The following is a 23,006-nucleotide window of genomic DNA, read 5'->3' on the forward strand; positions in this document are numbered from 1 at the left end:
ACGATTGAAAAAGCACTTCAGGTTATATGTTCTATTTGGGTTCTCATGAAATATCTTGGAGTTCAAGAAAAAGAAATTGTAGCCAAGCAGAATATATAGCTACAACTGAAGCTGCTTGTGAAGCCATTTGGTTTGGGAGAATCCTAAGAAACAATCTTCAAGGAAAGCAGGTAGTACCAACAAAAATCTTCTGCGATAATATGTCAACAATTTAAGGCAATGACCAGGAATCATGCAAACACATTAAGTTATGTCATCATTATATTAGAGATTTGGTAAGCAAAGAAGTTCATCAATTAATGATACATCCACCAAAGTTGTTGCGTGTGCAGTCCACGGATTACAAATGCTTCCAATTTTCAAATACATAAATTGAGGATGATATTCAAGAAAAGCAAAAATAAGATCCACAAACTGAGAATTAAAGCAAGCTAAGGTTGAGAAAAGATAAAGTAAGCATTATTAGTTAATTATGAAAAACTAAACATCAACTTTGCAAGCGGGAGAAGCAAGCATGGGAAGTTGACCCACCAAGCCTCGTTTCACACCCACCAACACATCACATTTCACATATACCGCATAACGTCCAGTCTTTAGTGGGCCAGCTTTCCATCTTAGTCTACCCAACAACACTACTCTCAATCCTAAAACTCCAATTGCTTGATCCGTTACTAACCCATTTGCCACCTCCAACGACACTGCCACTGCCCCACCGCCTAGTACTGGAGACATCGCAACTGTGCTCCGCTTTTCGTGAACCAGCGGAGGCAGCATCACCTGTGACGTTATCTGCTGGTTCCTATACGACACAAAGGCAATTAGTCTGTCATAATAAATAGAAACTCGCCTGTTGGGGTTCCTCGTAACGATTGTGAATTGCATGGTTGTGGACAGCAGGGGCAGAGATGACATGTTGAGGTCGTATATTGCGGCTCCAACCACCGTGAATTGGGGGTGAATGGGGCGGTAGACAAGCCATAGAGTGAGTGCTACGACACCAATTATGAGGAGGAAGATGGAGATGCAGGCGCAAACAGAGCGGCGAGTGCTTTTTGAGTCGTATCGGGACGAGAATAATCTTGCTCTCTTCTTTTCTTCTTTCAAATCCCTCTGGTTATGGACATCATCTTGCTCTTCATTTCTTTCCGCCATGCCTGGACTAACATCCAAAGAGTGAGGGTTTCCTAAAGAAAAGTCCGGTCTGGTGCTGTTGTTACCAGACAAGGACTATAAATATCAGGGGAAAAGTTAAATATAAAAGAACAAGGATCGATACTTTTGTGATAAAATGAAATAGAAAGTAAAAAAAAAGGCGGAAATTTTGGGAGAGAGAATTCGGAAAATCATTCTTGTATTTAATTTTAAAAATGCTCAAGGGGAAAAGTTAATTGTGGGAATAAGGATCAATACTTTTCTGGGAAAATATGGAATAGAAAGTAGTTAAGGGGAGAAAAAGAAATGGGAAGAGAATTTATTCCGGAAATTAAATGTTTACATACATGTAAATATGCTCCATTGAAAAGATACTCATGGTTAAAGTTTCATTCGTAACTTTTAACTTTTCTATTAAAATTTTAACTCATTTTAGTGCTATAATATTTTTCTATCTAATATTTACGTGTTGCATACATATTTAAATGGTGAGGATCAAAATGGTTTTCTTTTCTTTCTTGTCATAATATAAAATCGATATTTTAGGATTTGAGATATCAAAATAAAATAAATTTGAAAAGTTGAAGATAAAAAGTGAACATTTTAAAGATCCGAAAACAGGATAAATATGTAAGAAAATTTGAAATGGGACAAATTAATCTGGAATACTTGTGCATGTAAAAGTGTAAGGTGGCCGTGTTGGCTTGTTTACAGATGCATGTGAGTTGGATTGTATAACTTGAATTACATTTAAATGGCAGGCTAGTTAGAGCCCACACGTCTCCACTAGATGATGCTGTTTAACACGCGTTTCTATTCTCGCTTAACAAACGTCCGTCGTAACTTGAAGAGAATTCAAATCCTGATGCTTTTGGTTTTACTGTTACTACAAAGCTAGCTAACTATCAACGCCTCTATTTGCCTTTTAGCGAGCCATATTTAGAATAATTGAAAAAGGATTCAGTTTTTCAAATCATTCATTTTTATTTGAATATTTTTGGTAAAAATTATTAAAAATACACTTTAAAAACTATCTTGAGTACTTTTCAAACACTTCCATTTTTTTCAAAATAACTTACTTTTTAAATTAAACACTTGAAAGTGCATTTCAAACACATGCTTAATCTTTAGATTGAAAATTAAGATCATTTGATAACGTTTCTATTTTCTATTTTTCGTTTTTCGTTTCTTTGTTTCTAATCTTCTATTTCTTATTTTTTTTAATAACTAAACATAGGAATACATTTAGCAACGATTTCTGTTTCTAATTTTTTGAAAAAAAAGAAACATAAATAGAAACTTGTTTGTTAATCCTTTCTTGTTTCTCATTTCTTTATATTTTTTTCTTAACATTTTCTCTTATTTTATAGTTTAAATATAATTTAGTTATGTAAAATAAAAAAAACATATAGCATAATTAAAATATAAAAAATAATTATTAAATATTTACATTATTAAATATATACAAGTCTCATTGTAAGACTAATAACTAGAATATAATTGTTTCTATCAATCATATGTTACTAAAATTTAATTTGCAATATTATTTTTCACTCCAATCATTTTTCTATTGTTGATTCAAATCCAACTTAATTATATTATTATGTAAATTTTAAAATATTAAAGTGAACCTAAATTAATTTCTTAGACAAACAAAATGTTTATATTATAAAATTCTAACTAATTTCAAATGTACCAAAAAAATAATAATTTAAATTTTAAAATAATATATAAATATACATATTTCAAAATTTAAAATTCAAAATTCAAAAAATATTTAAATATACATATTGAAAATTTAAAATTTGAAAACTAAAATAATATACCAATCTAAAATATTGAAAGAAGTAAAATTTAAAATTAAATTAACATATAAATATTTAAAAAATGAAATATAATAAAGTTAATATAAAAAAGAAAGAAATAAAAAAAATGACCACTGGATGTGAATTGTGAAGCTCAAGGGTGAGCTAAGGCACGCCTGACAAGCCAAGCACCATTTTTTATTTATAAAAGAAACAAAATAATATAAAATGCAAATGAAATACAGAGATTTTTCTTTTTTTTTTTTTATAATTTCTCAAATTTAATAGAAAATGATTATCAAATAAGTCAATTTCTTAAAAAGTGAGTACTAGAAACAAACCAAAAACGAGAACGGATCCTAAACAACCACTCACTTTATTTGACATCAAGTTGATTAATAAAAAAGTGATTTCATACGTTAGTCGCTGAATTTTATATTAAAAATACATCTGAACTCCTTGTTAAAAGAAATCTCAACTTTAAATTCTCACTCATAACGACCTTGAAAAAACAGGCAAAACTAATTTGATTAAGATATTAGTCCTCGACCAACAAGAATTTCGAATCACACCTTTTTAACTAAAAGAGGAAAACTTAGTTTTCTCCGAAACCTTGACGATTCAGGCAAGTCCGGAGGTTCAGTAATCCATTCATTGAATCCACAAATAAAGTTCCAATGCACAAGATATGAAACGAAGATATCTCTCTAATATTCCTTTCAATTCTTTTATCGAATCAAAGAGTAAAAGACATGGTATCACCTATCATATTCTCTAGAATAGAGAAAGGATCCTTGGCACATCTAAAAGCCAATAATTACTCGAGTAAACTTCTGTCCCCATCGGAAAAACGCCAACCACTAAACGGATATACCCACTCATCGGTATGAACACTGACTACAGATAAGTTTTTAAGCTCGGTGCGACATTGCACAACTGCCCATTCATTCCAACTTAATTGGACCAACGATGACAACACAAATATGTGATTTGATATGTCGGGCTGTTTGGTACGATGTGCTTGATCACAAATTTGGTTGAACATCTCTGCTTCGAACATAGGTCAGAAATTGATGAGGTATTTCTGCTAGCAGTGCTTGAACCATAGAAATCCCTCCATCTATAAGTAATGTGTTAGCTACATGCATGACAGGAGTTCACCATATATATCATATCATAGTTGGATCCAAATTTCATTTCAGAGAATCACTCACCCTGTACATCCCGAAATGGAACAAACTGGACTATATCTCGTGAAGCAACACGTCCAGCTGTACTTTCAAGTCTCTCTCCCTTGTCTGCATCTAAAACCTGCAGTGTTACAATAGAATTAGCTCCGATATAATGGGGAATTTGAAAAGAGACCTAACGATCCAATATAATTATCAGGAAGGTTGTAACTCTGATTTAAGGTCTTTGGGTATTTGGAAATACAATTAAATAACGTATAGCACAACAAAACCGAACTAACTTGCCCTAAGCCTGAACATTTTCTTGTTTGAGAAATAAAAACAGGTAAGATAAACAAACTGTGAGACAACCAAAATTAATAGAAACAAGTGAACTCCCAGCTAGTAAAATTATTTTCCTCGTGGCTTCTTCACGCCACAAAGTTGTTAACAACCAATGGTGCTGAATGCTGTATACATAAATCAGTTGACAGGGGGCATAATAAGTAAATTAGATACCTCCATTTCTTTAAAGTCGGCTCCACCCACTCCAACAATGAGAATGGACAGCGGCAGATCAGATGCCTTCACAAGAGCATCTTTAGTTTCTTGGAGATCGGTTACCACTCCATCCTACAGATAATAGGGCATCAGAAAGAAAATTACAAAACCTTGATGCTTATACAGTGGCATTTTTCAATATTCTCGGAAAAATAAATATATGTAACATGGCATCATGACAAGTAATAATGGGAAACTAGGATAAGATGTTATTCATAATGCTTAGCACGCACAAAAAAGGAAAAATTGCGATTACTACAAATTTACTGTCCAAAAACACTTGTAGGTGGTTTTTTGCTCTTACAGTGATTATTAGCAAAACAAAGTACTTCCGCCCACCATTTGCGAGAGACTGACTGGCAATTAATGCAGCATTGTTAATCACAGGCCCAAAAAGAGTTGGTCCTGCAAGAGACACATTATGGAGCGCACTTGTATATGCCATCAAAATTCCTTGAGTTCCTTCAACCTAAAAGATAACTTACAATTGTTTAACACAGAAGCACGTTGAATTTGGCAAAATTAATATCCAGGGGAACAGAAAGTGAATTTGTATTATGCAACCGTTCCACCTCGCAGTAGTGACTACTTCCATTCAGGTTGAAACAATGAGAAACTGGACCGTCAATTGGTCGTGCTCCAAATCCCCAAGCAGGAAAGCGTTTATCTGAGTCATAAAACTGCAACACCTCTCCAACTTCTATGATTGCCTGAAATAGTCAATAGAGTAGATCCCAATCAAATAGGAAAACTAAAAATTTGTGAGCCCCATATCAGGTGTCCATTGCTCACTTGCTGGTATGAATTTGGCCGCCCTGAAGGATCAATGAAATGCAAGGAATCACGAAGGCGAGGGTTTCCATTTGAAGCTGAAAGACAACCATGGAAACTAGATGGTGAGAATGTAGCGCAAAGCTACATGAAACAGATAGTTCAGTTCTGCCAGCTGAGGGGGGAAGTGGTGAGTTAAATTATAATGCAAACAAACCGCTAAAAACCAAGATGACTACTTGATATGCATGTTGAAAAAGTATGCTTTAGAAAAACACTACCATCAGTGAGCCATCTGACAAACTCAGTAACTAATAATTTGGAGAATAAAAATTTGTAGTAGTCTAGAATTATGATTTTACTGTAAAAGAATACTAATAAATAACAACCTGTGAAATCGACAGCCACCATGAAGCTCATTTCATAGCCACCAGCCAAGTAATCAAGGAATGTTTGTTGGACGCTCTCAGAGAATTTGTCCACAAATAGCTGGCTTTTTAGTACCTGCAGTGGTATCAAAACTCAAATAAAATCGACTGCAAAAACCATGAATTAAAAAAAAAAAATGTAGGTCATTCGGAGTTCTATTTTAGACTTTGTTATGGTAATCATGTCCAGCAGAAGGAAGTAAGAACAGATTATCTCCCTCCCCACTAAAAGAAAGCTTCTCCAACTCCACTAGTGTTTTTTGAACTTTTCTGATAAGCAAGTAAACAGAAAAAGTCACAATGAAATACATGAACTAAAAAACTCATGGAAAATTGAGAAAAGAAAATGCACATGAAACATAATCTCTCTATTTACCCAATCAATTCGTGCTTTCCATTGCTGTTGAAGTTAAAACACTCTATTATTAAGGGGCTGTCCTGCAATTAAATACACAAATCAACAAGAAAACAGAAAATCAGATGCTCTCTATTGTTCAAACCTTAGTTTCCTAGAAAAAAGGATGATTTGCATTCAGAATGATAAAACTCGATCTTGGACTACCAATATGACTCTTGGGTTGTAAAGCACATGATGCACCAACTTTCGAACTTCTAGAAAACAACTTACAGATGAACTGCAATTATCGGAGGGGAGGGGGTCATTTCTTAAGTGTCCTAAGGGATATATTGTACCTTGCTTCCAACTTGTTGCATATTCAAGAATACAGGCTTCCATGTGGGATTCAAATCATTCTTTATGACTTCAGTTTTGCAAACCAGAATTGAGCTCTTACTCTCCACAATTTTTGAAATAACCAGAAAAGGGTCCTATACCATGAATCAGAAATGCAATTAACATAATTCACATTCCTTTTACAGATACCAAAAGAAAATGAATTAACATCTCAGCACTGCATACAATTCTTGAGAAGAGATCCTTGTGTTCCAAGTCTGAACACCTAAATATCATCTCTGTTGTTGTTTTTGAGCTAACACACTCCTCAGCATGAATGGTAAGTTTTCCACAGTGGTGTGGCAGAGTAGAGCTGGTTGAATCTTCTCTATATACAAGATCCAATGTAAGTGACCTGTCTGATTGGGTAACTATCTGCAAGATAGAAAAGGCTAGTGATGAACATATATCTGAATACAAAAACTACATATTCACCTTAGATTGCAAATTATATCCTTCTGCATTGCAACGGAAAGCATACTAAATATTCAATAGCCACATTCAACATAAAGGACTCAAATCATATGCAAGTAAATACCCAGCATGATAGAATATGCATTTTAAACTACACGCAATACCTCAGATAGTACACAAGTTGCTTCACCAAGATATTCCTGTTCATCTAGCTTCAGCATCTGCATGATTTAAATTATCCATCGTTAGCAAAATCTTTTGGTATATAATTACGATGTAGCAAGATAAAGCTTTTATAACAATCTGTTTGGATAAAAACCAACATCAAGACAACAAAGTTAAGGATTGATATCCAGTAGGGATGAGAAGATGGGGATGGGGTTTCTGAACCAGATATCACATCGGTCTTCACTCTTGAGGGTATCGGTAATACTGGATCTACTATTTATGTGGTTAATTAAAAATCTGTAGTCAAAATTAACTTTATTTGGCAAGGATATGCAACTATACAAGTTCTCATGGATGCCTACCTTTACTTCTAGGTTTTGATATTGTGTATCCACGTCATATACAAAAAACCTGTCATAACAGATTAATGCTTTCATTATCATAGCTCCAGTAAGATGTATCTGATGAACTAGAGATAGCAAAATGACGATTTAAACTTACACCAAAGTTTGCACAACCTCAAATTGATAGGTAATGTTAAGCTTATGGATCCATTTTGGATTTAAGGAATTTTGAACTACTTCTGTGCGTTGAAGCTCTTCTAGTGTTCCGTCCCTTCGTTTTGCATAAATAACCAGCATTGGATCACTCTGAGGAAAATAAAATTTCCGATGAGAGGTTTTTGGGGAAAGAATGGTATCAATAGATGGATGGGTATTAACACTAACATTAACAAATCCAATGTAAACCAAACTTGCAAAATAATGTGACTTTTGGGTTAAGAGCTCCAGAAATGGAAATAATTCAGAGACCTGATTCTATCTATTCACTCAGTCTAGCAATGAAACATGAAAGTACTACAACATAAACCTTGTAAACTATGCCTAATATATGAATGTTATTCTTTCAAAGGAATAAAAGCCTATATCTTGGATGAAAATCATTATCAGGATGTACAGTCTTTCGACATCCATCAAAGAGATACCAACCTTGGAGAATACATCACGGTCGCGCAAGTTAGATGCAGAGAATGAAAGCTGCAATTAGAAGAGGAGAATATGAAGTTAAGAATAAGCAACAGAGGAAGCAACCATGACTACATGTCCAGCAAATCTAACATGTATAACCCATAAGAGAATAGAACCCAATAGGGAAAGCAACAGAGTAGAAAGGTAAGGGGCACTAAACAAATGAAGGATAGAAATGGTACAGCCAAATAATTGAATTAAGCAGGTGTAAACAGAAAGGGGAAGAGAACCTCAATCTGGGAATAGAGGCCCCGATAGCCCCGAGACAACAAGAAACAATCTATGGCAACGTTGGAAGTAGTACTTTGGGAGAAGGCAGTACCACCAACGGCAGACCGGCCAGCGGCATCGTTGGAAAAGCAATTACCCATTGTCCAAAAGTAAGAGCCGAAGGTTGGGGAGGTGAGGGATAGCTATCTCCAAAGTCCAAATCCAACTGATCGACACAACTGTGCTACAACCAAAAATTAATAACTTCACATATCATAACCTCAGCTACACCAGTGATATCCATATTCCATTGGTAATGCTCACGACGCCAACCTCTAGTCATCCTCTCATACCACCAGCATTGCCCTACAGCAAACCATTTCAATGGAAGGGACAATGATTTGCTGGACAGAGAAAAAAAGATGGAGATCAAATTATGGCATCTCTACCTGGATACAAAGATAAATAAGTTGACATATATTAAATTTTCACACACATGGTCAAATTCAGTCTATAACATTAATTCATTAATACACTTGGCACATAAAGAAACTTCTAAAGAATTGTAAAGGTAATAGTATCAAATGATGCCTAATTAAAATAACAACATGAATGAGATAAATTAAAACTAATCTCCATTCTTTGTAAGCAAATATGACTACTTTATTAGCCTAGCCGACCATGCTAACTGAAATAACCGTCTATAAAAAGCCAATGTACTAGAAGCACACAATTAATAAATTGATTGGCAATGCAAAACAAATCAAAGGTTTCATGATTCCTAGTATTAAAATGTTCAAGAACAGACTTATTTGAACTTCTCAAAGGAATTCGTAAGCTTTATGTTGTCTCTACTACGACTTAATTTAAGTCAATAACGGAGGCAAAATGGATGATAAAATAAAAGGAAAAGGTTATATCAAAGAGAGCCTGAAAGAAATAAATAAGAGAGTGATACTTTGATAGGATTCATGTTTAATTCAGAAGAAATACATTTTGATGTTTCTTTTCAGAAAAGAAAAAAAAGAAAAAGAAAATATAGAGTCGTCCAATCAAGTAGTGGGTGATAACAAAATATCTTGTTCTTTTTTTCTAGACCACCTATGACTTTGACTACAGCTCCTTCAAAGTGTGCCATAGTGATAACTCTACTTTTGTGTCTGGCAGTAATTAAAGCAGCAGCTTCACTGCAAACATTCGCAATGTCTTTCCAGCAAATCCAGGAGTCAGAGCAGCAAGTCTCTGCGAAAAATATGATGCCTCTTGATCAAACTATAGCTTATTTAGATAAATTATAAAGAAGGAAAAAAAAAAAAAAAAAAAAAAAACTAGTCACGTCCTTTAATGTCAGGTTAGAGAGCCCAAGGCACAGAACACAACAAATCAAACAGATGGAACATTTAGGAATGCAATAATGGAGACATGGAAGAAAAAAGAAGACCCTAGAGAAGTCAATGACGATATAGAGATAGCGAATAAGACCCTTCTGAATTGTAGCGGTGGTTGCTAAGGAAGAAAGGGAACGAAGACGCCTTCGATACTGAGCATGGTAAATTGCCTTATTGTCGATCGGGCGGCGGAGTTCAGACTCGTCCTCTTCCAAGGCTTCCCACGATCCATCATCCGCATAAGTCCTTACAACGCAGCAAGTTAGCCATTGGCATCGTCTTCTTCATCGGCTTCCTCATTCAATCGCCTATTTTCGCCATTGTACAAGATACAAGAAAATAAATAAATAAGAGTATGAATCTGACCTTATTTTTAGCATTCTTATCCGTTTTAGCTAAGAACTTCACCAGCAACGGTAGCTAACGACGAGCGAAATCTAGGGCTAAAGAACTTCACCAACGGCGTAAAAACTAGTGCTAAGAACTTCACCAACCACGCGAACTCTAGGGCTGATGAGGACAAAAAAATCAGAAAGGGGAGAAACCAAATCGGGGAGGGAGAGGGAGGGAAGCTAAAGGAATAATTGTATAGAAGGGCAAACGATGGCAACATTACACTGTTAGACCCATTTTGGAGGGCTACGATTAGAAAGGGGAATTCGTAGGGATGGTTCAAATTTTGACGTCCATTAGAAATTTGACCCACTCTTTAAAAACGTTGAAATTGATTTTCTAATGATGTCAACGGTGAGCAATAGTACTATTTTAACTCCAAATCACGTGTGAGACCAGATGTAAAATAGATTTTTCGTTCTTTTCCCTTGTTCCTTCATCTCGTTCCTCTCATTTTTTCATCTTGTTCCTCAATTCACGTTGTTCTCCATCATTTTTTCCTTGATTTTTTTTTCCTTCTTTTGAATTCTTCCTCTTCTTTCTTCCTCTTGCTTCTTCCTCTCGTTTCTTCTTCTCACTTCTTCCTCTAGCTTTTCCTCATCAGTTTTGTAGTTTTTTCCTTCATTTGAATTCAGAAAGAAGAAGAAAAGAAAGTCAAAAGAAGAAAAAGAAAGGCACGAGAAAAGAGGAAGAAGAAGACCAAGGACTGAAATTTAAAATTTAAAACATTCCATCCGATGAAGAATGAGAGGAATGAGTCCAAAACAAGATAAACGAGCGAGAATCTGCGATACATGAACGACATCGAGCGTTTTGGGAACTAAACGGACATTTCACACGCGGTTGACGTCATCATAAGGCCAAAATTCAAGTGTTTTTTAAAGTTTAGCCAAATTTTGAGCCTCAAAATTTGACCCATCCGTACAAATTTCCCAATTACAAATACCTCACTTTTTAAAAACCGTTGGCATAACACATATGTGAAGTAATCAATTTGTCCTTCCTTCAACTTTTTTTCTTTTATTCTCTCACCTCGTCTTTGGCGAGTGACTTTTTTCCCTTCTTTTCTTCTCTTCTTCTCCGACGAGCAATCTCTTTTTTCTCTCTCTCTCTTTTCTTCTTTTCTTCTTCTTCCCCTTCTTCTCCGTTGAGCCACTTTTTTTTCTCGAAGTCATGAATCTTCTTCTCTCCCTTGTTTTAGTTTTTGTTTGCAGAACGAGACTAAGCGAGAAAGAAGAGCGAGAGGATGAGAGAAGCTTTTCTTCTCCAGTCAACTTCTTCTTCTCTACCCTTTTTTTATTGTGTTGTAGAGCGAGACACGAGAGAGCAAGATGACGAGAGAGTCAATCTGCATGCGCTATGATTTCATTATTGTAATTTCACCCGATTCTAAAAATAGCAAAAGGTCAAAAAACTCTCATTTTCAAAAAGTAGGACAAATCTCATTTTTCCTCTTTGAATCTAGGTCATCCATACGATTTTCCCCCAAATGAAAAGTAACCCAAGTTTCAAAAACAATGAAATTTGGCTTTATGTTAATGATATCACCCTGTGAAATTATCACTTTAATCCTTCTTCCTTCTCTCTTCTGTAGCCTTTTTCTTCTTCTTTTTTCTTTTTTTTTTCTCTTCTAGCATTTTCTTCTGTTTATGTCGCCCTTTTTTTCGACGATTTTCCTTTTTTCTTTTTCAATGATTTCTATTTATGTCGCCCTCTTTTTTCTCGTTTTTTCGGCAATTTCCTTCTCGCTCTCTTTTCTTCAATCACCCTCTTTTCCGGCGATTACTTCTATTTATGTTGCCACTTTCTTCTTCTTTTCAGATCAAAGATGTAAGTTGGAGCGTAAATTAGAACGAAAGGAAGAAGCAATAGTGAAACCAAGAAATGAGAGGAAGAAGTGAGAGTGAGAATTCAAATGAAGGGAAAAAAACTTGAAGGAAAAAACTACAAAATTGATGAGGAAAAAGCTAGAGGAAGAAGTAAGAAGAAGAAGCGAGAGAAAGGAATGAGGAGTGAGGGGAAGAAACAAGAATTTGTTTTAGTGTCAGTCCTCGCATGCGGTCTATGGATAAGACGGGACTTCACAAGCAACTAATGTAAGCAGTGAAGGATATGTGAATACCTGCACGGAAAAATCATGTCTCTATTTTACATTTTACATAACCAAAATAATACAAAGAAGGAAACTTGATAAATAACACCTAATTAAGCATACAATTGATAGAGTAAACTAACATGTAGCAGAAAAAATCAGAATCAATAAGCACTCAAATTACATTAAATTTGAGTTTAAAACATGCTTTGAAACACAATTTCAGAAGAGAGTCTTAAGAACATAATACCTTTGTAGAAAACTCTTTAATTCCAGTTGAATTCCACGAATTGATGCTTGAAACTTTCAGTAGACCACTAAGAGATGTTTCTCTACTAATCTCTAACTCAGATTGTGTGGTGGAAACACTGAATTGAGAGCAATGGAACTAGGGAAGAAGGTTTTTGGGAAGAAACTTCAGTTTTTTTATTTCAGCTTGCAAACTGAATTCTCAGCCCAAAACTTCAATTTATAAGTTCTTTCACCATGCAATCAGATTGCTTGCATGAAAGCCACTCCTTCATTAATTTGAATGGAATTTGGAGTGCAATGGTGATTAAGGTGCTAACCCTTAGTGGGTTTTTCCAACTTTTGGAATTACCTTTAATTTTCAAATCCAATTTTCAAATTCCATTTGAAAATTGATTTCAAAAAATGTTTTAATAATTAATAAATAAAAAAATATTTTGTTAATTTCATAAAATTAATTCAATTAATTAATTTTTAGATAAAATTAATAAATATTAATTAATTAATCTATTTAATTAATTTTATTAATTTATATCAAATATTAAATTAATCAAACACCAATCTCACTACAATGAATTTTAATTCATGTAATTAATATTTAAATTACATTTTAAATATTAATCAACTCTCCAATTTCGTTAATTATATCGAATATAATTAACCAAACTCTAAAGTGAATTTGAACACTTCAAATTCAAAAATCCAATTTCGATTTGAATATTTCAAATCGGCTCAATTCACTAATCCAAGATTTAATTTACGAGCTAGTAGAGAGACCTTATTGAAGAAACTCGTTTTACAAGGAGATTCTTGAGCGAAAGCAGATCGTCCAAATTCCATTAATTATTGAAAACTAAATTTACAGTAAACATACAAGATATGCATTCAATATAAATTACAACATGCTTGATACAAGAAAAAATGGTTCAAGATACATTACCCTTGAAGAATCCTTCTCTTCTCGTATCCCTCGAACAATCACGAGCCTCGAACTCAGAAACTTCTTGAAGACCTTCTTCAAGAACTTCTCGAACCAAATAGATCGGACACTACCACAGTGAGCCTTTGGTATTCTCAAGGTGAGGACCTAGAAGTGGTGGGCTCTAACTATTTTGGTTAGGAGGGATTGTTTGAGTTTGGAGGAATAATATTGAGAGAATGCACAGAACGTTTCTGCAAAACTCAATCGTATAGCCAAAAACCAATGTTAGCCGTATGTGTGTTAGGAAGAAGAAGAAAACTAATTTTTCTTTTATTCATTTTTTGCCACAAAACTAAATAACCACCCACTAAGATGGTTGGAGAGAAAAGAGGAAGTTATTAATCAAAATAATTAAATAATATAAATAAATATGATAACTAACTTATCATATTATATTTATATTAAATTATATGTTATATCAAATATAACATATAACATATAGTTTTAATATTGTATCATATACAATATAAACTATGGTTTCTTTTCTCTATTTTATGGCATTTAATATAAATCATATTTATATTAAATATAACAACTATGAATCATATTTATAGATAATATATTTGAATCTCATTCAAATATTTATTTCCTCTAATTAAACCATAATATATCAAATACATTACAACAATTATATCATATATAATTGAAACAATATAATTATATCATATATAATTGAAACAATATAATTATATCATATATAATTAAATCCCTCTTATTAAATTGAACAATTCAAATTAACCCAAAAACTGATTTTCAACTTAATTCTTTTGAGTTACCAAGGGGACTTTATGGCCCTATAGCTTGAAGCTCCAACAGTACACGAATAATTAATTAAAATCTTTAATTACATTATCCACCATCCGTTAATTGTCGGACACTCTACTAAAGACCAACAGCTGCACTCTTCGCACTACAGATATATTTCTGTGTTCATTGGATATAACTAATCAACAGTACGATGACCCGTCACAAATTACTCGTAAGTATAGGTGGGCCAAATTACTGTTTTGCCCCTGTAGTTACATTTAACTCCTTAAGTACTATTGATCCCTCTAATGAACAATATATCATAGTCCTACTATGACTAAACCCCTCTCGGGTCAGAAGAGGGTGTGACGCCATATTGTTCAAGACTCGAAATCAGCCCTTAAGGGAGTAATTTATCTACTTACCCATGCTTCGGGGAAGGAGTAAATTTCATCTTGTGTAGTTGAGTACTCAGCTCCCCAATCAGATGAATCCTCAAAATGGTAGGCTTGTTGAGTCGGCGATCTGGCCATTTTCACCTATAAAAATCAAAGGACCGCCCTCATAGGCAGGAGTTCACAACTCACTCAGGATTCAGGTCATGTTACCTATGGTCATACAATGTTTACAAACTATAGGACCCTACGAGATTTAGGGTATCAACCTCAACAATCTCCCACTTGTCCTAAAGCTAGTGGGGTGTACAAGATAAGAAAATACAAGGGACAATTGCAAATATAGATATTAGACCCAAAGTATTAGTAGATATAACATAATGTAAAAAACATTGCAAATATGACCAAATTTAAATAGTCTATCAGTGATAGACCATATTATTGGTAGGAATCTATCAATGATAGCTCATATCACTAGTAAGAGTCTATCAACGATAAAAGTTTATCGCTGATAGACTTGTCTATATTTGTAATTTTTTTAAAATGATGTTATACACTTGGTTATTATTCCAAAAAATACTACTAATTGCAATTACCCAAAATACAAGTACAAAACAATAAACTAGGGAATAACACGTCCAGTACAAGATCTCCCACTTGCCCTAGTTCAGCTGTGGTCTGTCCCATAGACTCATACTCTGTAGGTGACCCTTAAACACTGTAGTCGTGAGGGCCTTCGTAAACAGATCAGCAACGTTGTGCTCCTAGGCAATCTTTGTGACATTCATGTCCCTTCGATGCACAATCTCTCGGATGAGATACTTTCGCTCTACGTTCTTGTAGCGTTTATGACTTCTAGGCTCTCGGGAATTAGCTACAACACCATTATTATCACAATAAAGTGTGATGGGCTTTGACATGTCTGGAACAACTTCCAGATCAATTAAGCATTTTCTGAGCCAAACAACTTCCTTAGCAGCTTCACAAGTCGCTACATACTCAGCCTCCATGGTGGAGTCCGTGATGCATCCCTGCTTGGTGGCTTCGCTATACTATTGCCCTTCTGTTAAGAGTGAACACTGATCCTGATGTGGATTTTCGAGAATCCCTATCAGTCTGAAAATCAGAGTCTGTATATCCCGTAAGGATCAAGTCCTTAAAACCATACACAAGCATGTAGTCCCTCATTCTCCGTAGATACTTGAGGATGTTCTTAACGGCTGTCAAGTGATCTAATGCTGGATTAGATTGATATCTACTAACTATCCCCATTGCATAGCAGATATCAGGTCTGGTACATAACATCACATACATCAAACTGTCCATGACAGATGCTTATGGAATCTATCTCATATCCTCAACCTCTTGAGGTGTCTTATGACACTGTTCCTTAGACAATGTAACTCCATGCCTGAAAGGCAATAAGCCTCTCTTGGAGTTCTGCATCGAATACTTGACAAGCATCTTGTCAATATATGATGTTTGAGATAGTGCTAGCATTTTGTTATTTCGATCTTGAAATATATGAATACCCAAAATAAAATTGAGCCTCTCCCAAATCTTTCATTTGGAATTGGGTCGCTAGCTAGTTCTTAACTGTAGTCAGTAAATCTACATCATTCCCAATGATAGGATATCATCTACATACAACACTAGAAAAACTACTAAACTGTTGATGATCTTTTTGTAGACACAAGGCTCATCAACGTATCAAACCTTATATTCCAAGATCGAGATGCTTGTTTCAGTCCATAAATGGACCGATTAAGCTTACAAGCCTTTTTCTCTTGACCTTGGATTATGAATCCCTCGTGATGCACCATATAAATGGTCTTCTCAAGATTTCCATTCAGAAAAGCAATCTTGGCAAATTTACAACCTATAGGTTTAATCCCATCAGGTTGATCTACAAGATCCCATACTGAATTGAAGTACATAGACTCCATTTCGAGATCCATGGATTTAATCCATTCATCTCTGTCAACATCCTCCATTTCCTTCTCGTAAGATAATGGATCCTCAACTTTGCCATCAGCTACGTAGCTAGGATTTCAATTAAACCCATATAGCGAATAGGTGGGTTCACAACCCTCCCACTACGTCGAGGTTCCCTCAACACTTGAGGTGGATTTGACCTACTAGATAAACCTACTTTAACAACTCTTGTTGAGGTAATAGGCTCTTCAACAACTTTTGTTGAAGATTCAGTAGTTTCTCTGAAAATCTCATTCAACACGATTTTACTTCTGGGTCTGTGCTCCCTTATGTGGTCTTCCTCAAGAAAAGTAGCATTTGTTGATACAAATACTTTATTTTATTTAGGAACATAGAAATAACCACCTCTTGTTCCTTTGGGGTAGCCTACAAATAGGCATAACCTTGAATGTGATTCCAGTTTCTTAGGATTGGCCTCAAGCACATGTGTTGGGCAACCCTAGATTCTGAAATGACATAAACTAGCTTTACGTCCATTCCATAACTCCAGAGGTGTTTTGGAAACACTCTTGGAGGGAACATCGTTCAGGATATATGTTGCAATCTCCACTGCATAACCCCAAAACGAGTCAGGTAAGGAAGCGTAACTCATCATAGACCGAACCATGTCCAACAGGGTTCAATTTCTCCTCTCTGATACACCATTGTGCTGAGGTGTACTAGGTGCCGAGAGTTGGGATACAATTCCATGTTCTATCAAATAGTTTTGGAAAGTCAGATCTATAAACGCTCTACCTCGATCAGATCGAAGTGTTTTAATCATTCTATTTAATGCATTCTCAACTTCAGCCTTGAATTCTTTGAACTTTTCAAAGACTCAGACTTATGTTGCATTAAATAAACATACTCATATCTTGAATAATCATCAGTGAAAGTGATGAAATATTCATAATCTCCCCTAGCTCTTACATTCATCGAACCACAAAGGTATGAATGCACTAGCTCCAGAGGTTCTTTAGTCCTATGACCTTTTCCAGTAAAAGGTCTTTTAGTCATCATGCCTTCAAGGCATGACTCACACATAGGTAAAGAATTTTCTTCTAACTCACTTAGAAGTCCATTCTTAACCAACCTCTCAATCCTATTGAGATTAATGTGTCCTAATATAAGGTGCCAAAATTGGGCATTTTCCTTAGGAGAAATTCTAGGTCTTTTATGCTAAGTTACAATATGTTTAAACATCTCCATGTTAAGGAGGGCATTTGTTGCTAACGGCCTTTTTTTGTGTGTGAACCTTTTGCCGTGCAAAAATCTAAAAACGGACCCAAGGGTTCAGAACAATGAGAAAAAGTCGTGCGCGCAGACGATCTTGGGAACGGAGCTCGTTTGGTGGCCGAGGCCCAATTTTTGTGCGCGAACTTTCTGGTTGGCGAAAATCTGAAAAACGAACCTAGTGGTACAGAACGATAAGAAAAGGCTGTGCGCACAGACTGTTTTGGGAACGGAGCTCGTTTAGTGCCCTAAACGGCTATCTGGCCCGGCGGGGGTGCCCCAGGGCCCACTTTTTGTGCGCAAACTTCCGACGAGCGAAAATCTGAAAACGGACCTAAGGGTTCAAAACGATGAGAAAAAGTCGTGCGTGCAGACGGTTTTGGGAATGGAGCTCGTTTGGTGTCCCAAATGACTATCGGGCTCAGCGGGGATGCCCCGGGGACAAAATTTTGTGCGCGAACTTTTCGGCGGGCGATAATCTGAAAACGGACCTAGGGGTTCAGAACAATGATACAAAGCTTTGCGCGCAGACGGTTTTGGGAACGGAGCTTGTTTGGTGCCCTAAACGGCTATCGGGCCTGCCGGAGGTGCCCCAAGGCTAAATTTTTGTGCGTCAAATTTCCAGGTGGCGAAAATCTAAAAACGGAACCAGGGGTTTAGAACGATGAGAAAAAGGCGTGCGCGCAGACGGTTTTGTGAATGGAGCTCGTTTGGTGCCCGAAACAGCTATCGGGCCCGGCTGGGGTGCCCCGGGGCCCAATTTTTGTGTGCGAACTTTCCGGCAGGCGAAAATTTGAAAAACGGACCCAGGGGTTCAGAACGATGAGAAAAGGCCGTACGTACAGACGTTTTTGGGAACAGAGCTCGTTTGGCACCCCAAATAACTATCGGGCCCGACAGGGATGTCCCGGAGCCTAATTTTTGTGCGTGAACTTTTCGGCGGGCGAAAATCTGAAAACGGATTCAGGGGTTAAGAACGATGAGAAAAACCCGTGTGTGGAGACGGTTTTGGGAACGGAGCTAGTTTGGTGGCCGGGTCCCAATTTTTGTGCGCGAGCTTTCCGACGGGCAAAAATTTGAAAACGGACCTAAGGGTTCAGAACGATGAGAAAAAGTCATGCATGTGGACGGTTTTAGGAACAAAACTCACTTGGTGCCCCAAACGGTTATCGGGTCCGACGGGGGTGCCCTAGGGCCCAACTTTTGTGCGCGAACTTTCCAGCAGGCAAAAATCTGAAAACAGACCCAGGGGTTCAGAACGATGAGAAAAATCTGTGCGCATAGAAGATTTTGGCAACAGAGCTCGTTTGGTACCCCAAACGGCTATCAGGACCGGCGGGGGTGCCCCAGGGACCAATTTTTGTGCGCGAACTTTTCGGTGAGCGAAAATCTTAAAATGGACCCAGGGGTTCCGAACGATGAGAAAAAGCCGTGCGCGCAGACGGTTTTGGGAACGGAGCTCGTTTGGTGCCCTAAACGGCTATTGGGCCCAGCGGGGGTGCCCTGGGGCCCAATGTTTGTGCGCGGACTTTCCAGCGGGCGAAAATCTGAAAAACGGACCCAGGGGTTCAGAACGATGAGAAAAAGCCGTGCCTGTAGATGGTTTTAGGAATGAAGCTCGTTTGGTGTCCCAAACGGCTATCGGGCCCTGCGGGATTGTTCTAGGGCCCAATTTTTGTGCGCGAACTTTCCGACGGGCGAAAATCTTAAAACGGACCCAGGGGTTTAGAACGATGAGAAAAAGCTGTGCGCGTAGACTGTTTTGGGAATGGAGTTCGTTTGGTGCTTCAAACGGCTATCGGGCCCGGTGGGGTTGCCTTGGGGCCCAATTTTTGTGCGCGAACTTTCTGCGGGCGAAAATTTTAAAATGGACCCAGAGGTTCAGAACGATGAGAAAAGGCCGTGCGTGTAGACGGTTTTGGGAATGGAGCTCGTTTGGTGCCCCGAACGGCTATCGGGTCTGGCGGGGTTGCCTAGGGGCCCAATTTTGTGTGCGAACTTTCGGACGAGCGAAAATCTTAAAATGGACCCTGGGGTTCAGAACGATGAGAAAAAGTTGTGCGCGCAGACGGTTTTAGAAACAGAGCTCGTTTGGTGCCCCAAACGGCTATCGGGCTCGGCAGGGGTGCCCCGGGGCCCAATTTTTGTGCGCGAACTTTTCGGCAGGCGAAAATCTGTAAACGGGATACATGGTAATGAAAACTATCGAGACATTCAATATATCTATTTAGTGTCTGATACATGGTGTGTGAATAAAGAGATAAAGAAGATGAGATGTAATGATGAAAAGAGATAGAAACAAATACAAACAAGCGCCAACGTCTCGACACCGATTTGGATTTAGATTTGCTTGCCGGAATGGATGGATCGTGTGGAAGGATGAGCTTCCCTCTCAAGCTTGCTCAACCGATAGCTGGGATTTGAGTATAGAGCTTTGCGGCGAGGATCTGGCAGATTAACACTGAGACTCACCTCTCGGCCTTGTCTCTTCTTCTTCCCAGATTTCTTCAGTTTAACACTCAGCTCAACCTTTTTCTCAATATAATAGCAACAATTAGCCCCGTATCAAGTAACATCATTTTTTGTGAATTCTATGGGGTATTTATAAGTGAAGATCTTTGAATCCGGCCTTGTGGTCCCCACTTGTTATTATGGAAATTTCAAAGATGAAGGGATATTATTCCTTCTGTTATGCAATCATACCGTCAAATCTGTACAATCGTTAGGCGTACACGTGGCACAATCCTCCGCATTTGCATTGCTCAGCTGCATCTTTCGATTGGGTGTTTGCATGCGGTGTTGTTTTGATTATTGCATGCGGTTGAAAGTCATCTCTGAATCGACTGTCGCATTGCGCCGTCATTGCGTTAATCATCTTTTAATTGTTGATTGATGGGCGCATTGTGTCAGAGATGTGTTGGTTAGTTTGTCTTGAGCCTTAATCGCAAGCGGTGATTTGGTTTCCTGCAAAACAGAGTAGAAATCTCCTATTCTTCCATCTTAATGATGTTAGTGGGTGTTAATTGTGATAATTTAGAATTATTGTATTTCTAAGCTAATTTTCATACAATTGGCGCATATCTATTCTCTTTTGGCCACAATATCTAGATAAGGCTGTATAAATAACTTGTATTTCTAGAAGTTATTAGCGATCGCTTACAACCATAACCTATTTCTAGGGTGCATGCGATGCATGTTAGCAAACAAAACTTATCTCTAAGTTTCTATCTCTTGCTTATGCAGTTCTAATCTAACTTTCTCAAGCCTAAATTCTAACCTAGCTCTCTCAAGTCTAGGTTCTTTCTTTAGACTCACTCTCAAGTAGCTTTAAAAGGGTGATGGATGCATACATAAGACAAGATGATCGCATAAGATGAAGATCTTAGGTCATGCTAGCTAAGTACTTCTCAACCCTTTCAGAAGTTTAGTTACTCATGCGTAATGTAAAAAGAGTAAACAGATGTAGAGATGCAAGTTCCATTCTATAAATGAAATCAAAATACAGAGTGACAATGGGAAATAAAGATAGGGAGCTTGGTGGCAATTTCTTGCTTCCCAAGGCTTTTACACTGTTTTTCTCTACTCTGCCCCAAAGAATATTCTTGCTTTCGCAAGAGTCAGCCCTCTCTCTGTTCTCAACACTTCCTGGCACTCTCTCGAGCTGACCAGGAACGATCTTCCGGCGTCTTCTCTCTTCGCTCGCCTCCGCCTTCTAAGTATAAGAAAATTATGAACAACAACTAACTTTTGTACGGTGAATTCTCTATATGGCTAAAAAAAACTTCTTCTTCGGTGGTGGTCTTCGATATTTATAGAGATTAAGGTGAAGAAGCTTTTCTCTCAAATGATTGCACTGATGGGATGCCACTAAATCTTTGTCTGATGCGTCGATTAATTGTCACTGAAAAGTTGAGTGTACTTGCTACAGTGTGTCGTTAACGGCTTGTCAACTAATTTGGGTTGACCGTCATCAGCTTTCTGTCCCATCGTGATTTATTAAGCTTTCACCTTGATGCGTCGTCCTTATGCGGCCACCTTCTTGAGCAGACCTTCGCGAACGCATACGATCGCATAGCCTTGCGCTCGTAGTCTCTTAATGCGTTCGGATGCTGAATTCCTTGGATCGCAATTCTGCCTTGCGCCAACGCATTTTCCTGCATAAAATATGTAAATTAGCTGCTTTAATGCGATGGACGCTTGCGATCGCAATGTTATCAACTTATTGCTTTTGGACACGATTTTACATATTTTTACCGTTGGAATCCTACATTGTTTTACATCTTTGCGTTGTAATAACGTGCATTTCTGCCCATCATTACATCCCCAAATTTAAAACAATGCTTGTCTTCAAGCATAAACTAAAGATTTTCTCTAGAAAGTCTGCCGCCTTCTTCTTTCCTAGATTTATCAAGGTGTCTTATTCAAATCCTATGTACCAAAATCTCTTTAATTTTTATCCAGGTCTCTTCTTAAACTATTTCTAAAATTTAAGGACTGCAAGTTTAACCTTCAAAAAGACTTTTCTTGTTTCCAGGGCATCGCATGATTTATTTCATAATTTTTTTTTCAACTAGGGTGTTTTCAAATGATTTTTATCCTTTCATAGTTTAGATAATTTTTCTATGACATTACGCTGATCCAAGTGCCTAGCCTTCGTTTTGGATTGCCCCCACGTGTGTTATGCAAGCATCCAACTACGAGCAAGGCGCTCTTTCTCAGTCTAAACTCATGCCCATTTGGCAGCGGAGTTGCGATCATTTTATTTATGCGATGATAACGATTCCTATCTTCATTTTGGCTTGCCCCCACATGTGTTATGTGGACATTCAACTACGAGTAGGATCCAACCGCAATGTTATGATTTTTTTTAGAATGCCTAAAAATAGCAAGGTTGAAAATAAATACCGCACCCCCAAATTTAAATGCAACAATGTCCTCATTGTTGAAAGTTTGAAAGAATTCATGCGATGCTCTTAGGAGGTTTAGTAAAAGTCAGTTTGAAAGAAAGCTGGTGGACCACTAATTTCTAAAACTATCTCATGAATTGACTGTCCTAAAAGTAAGTTGCTTTTAGTGCTTGTGATGAGAACTAGAGGCATGCGTTGCATCATCGA

The 23,006-nt window shown here is 37.1% G+C and overlaps 2 protein-coding genes across 8 annotated transcripts; both read right to left on the bottom strand.

Annotated features, from left to right (window-relative positions):
- Positions 1-271: 271 nt before the first annotated feature.
- LOC120086460 (NDR1/HIN1-like protein 12) lies at positions 272-1,288 on the bottom strand. The gene has a single exon (XM_039043135.2). It carries the CDS (start codon positions 1,150-1,152, stop codon positions 481-483), a length of 672 nt encoding a protein of 223 aa, XP_038899063.1. The 5' UTR covers positions 1,153-1,288; the 3' UTR covers positions 272-480.
- Positions 1,289-3,646: 2,358 nt separating this feature from the next.
- On the bottom strand, positions 3,647-10,573 carry LOC120081043 (protein BONZAI 1-like). 7 transcript variants are annotated; one of them, XM_090314668.1, is made up of 20 exons: positions 10,194-10,533; positions 9,922-10,073; positions 9,541-9,681; positions 8,773-8,843; positions 8,460-8,678; positions 8,191-8,238; positions 7,703-7,851; positions 7,564-7,612; positions 7,198-7,254; positions 6,806-6,994; positions 6,580-6,714; positions 6,263-6,324; positions 6,054-6,156; positions 5,848-5,962; positions 5,480-5,556; positions 5,260-5,397; positions 4,992-5,156; positions 4,646-4,759; positions 4,172-4,268; positions 3,647-4,077 (listed from the first exon to the last, which is right to left on the bottom strand). In XM_090314668.1, the coding sequence occupies exons 5-20, from the start codon at positions 8,598-8,600 to the stop codon at positions 3,983-3,985; spliced, it is 1,734 nt and encodes a 577-aa protein (XP_090170794.1). In that variant the 5' UTR covers positions 8,601-8,678; positions 8,773-8,843; positions 9,541-9,681; positions 9,922-10,073; positions 10,194-10,533; the 3' UTR covers positions 3,647-3,982. The 7 variants fall into 7 exon arrangements, with proteins under 7 accessions (XP_090170794.1, XP_038891656.2, XP_038891660.2 ...); XM_039035728.2 differs by having other exon boundaries at positions 8,460-8,843; XM_039035732.2 differs by lacking the exon at positions 9,922-10,073 and having other exon boundaries at positions 10,194-10,511.
- Between the last annotated feature and the right edge of the window lie 12,433 nt (positions 10,574-23,006).

The sequence above is a fragment of the Benincasa hispida genome, chromosome 1 (genome assembly GCF_027475165.1).
Source record: "Benincasa hispida cultivar pf3 chromosome 1, pf3_genome.v1.1, whole genome shotgun sequence".
Taxonomy (NCBI): Eukaryota; Viridiplantae; Streptophyta; class Magnoliopsida; order Cucurbitales; family Cucurbitaceae; genus Benincasa; species Benincasa hispida.

What these genes read in the sequence shown, in the direction of transcription:
- LOC120086460 (XM_039043135.2), bottom strand. Translation starts at nt 1,152, where the DNA reads ATGGCGGAAAGAAATGAAGAGCAAGATGATGTCCATAACCAGAGGGAT.
- LOC120081043 (XM_039035723.2), bottom strand. Translation starts at nt 8,600, where the DNA reads ATGGGTAATTGCTTTTCCAACGATGCCGCTGGCCGGTCTGCCGTTGGT. An exon ending in ATCAAAACCTAGAAGTAAAG is followed by an intron (nt 7,255 to 7,563) that starts GTAGGCATCCAT and finishes TAAATCATGCAG; the next exon opens with ATGCTGAAGCTAGATGAACA. An exon ending in GACATGATTACCATAACAAA is followed by an intron (nt 5,963 to 6,053) that starts GTCTAAAATAGA and finishes ATACCACTGCAG; the next exon opens with GTACTAAAAAGCCAGCTATT.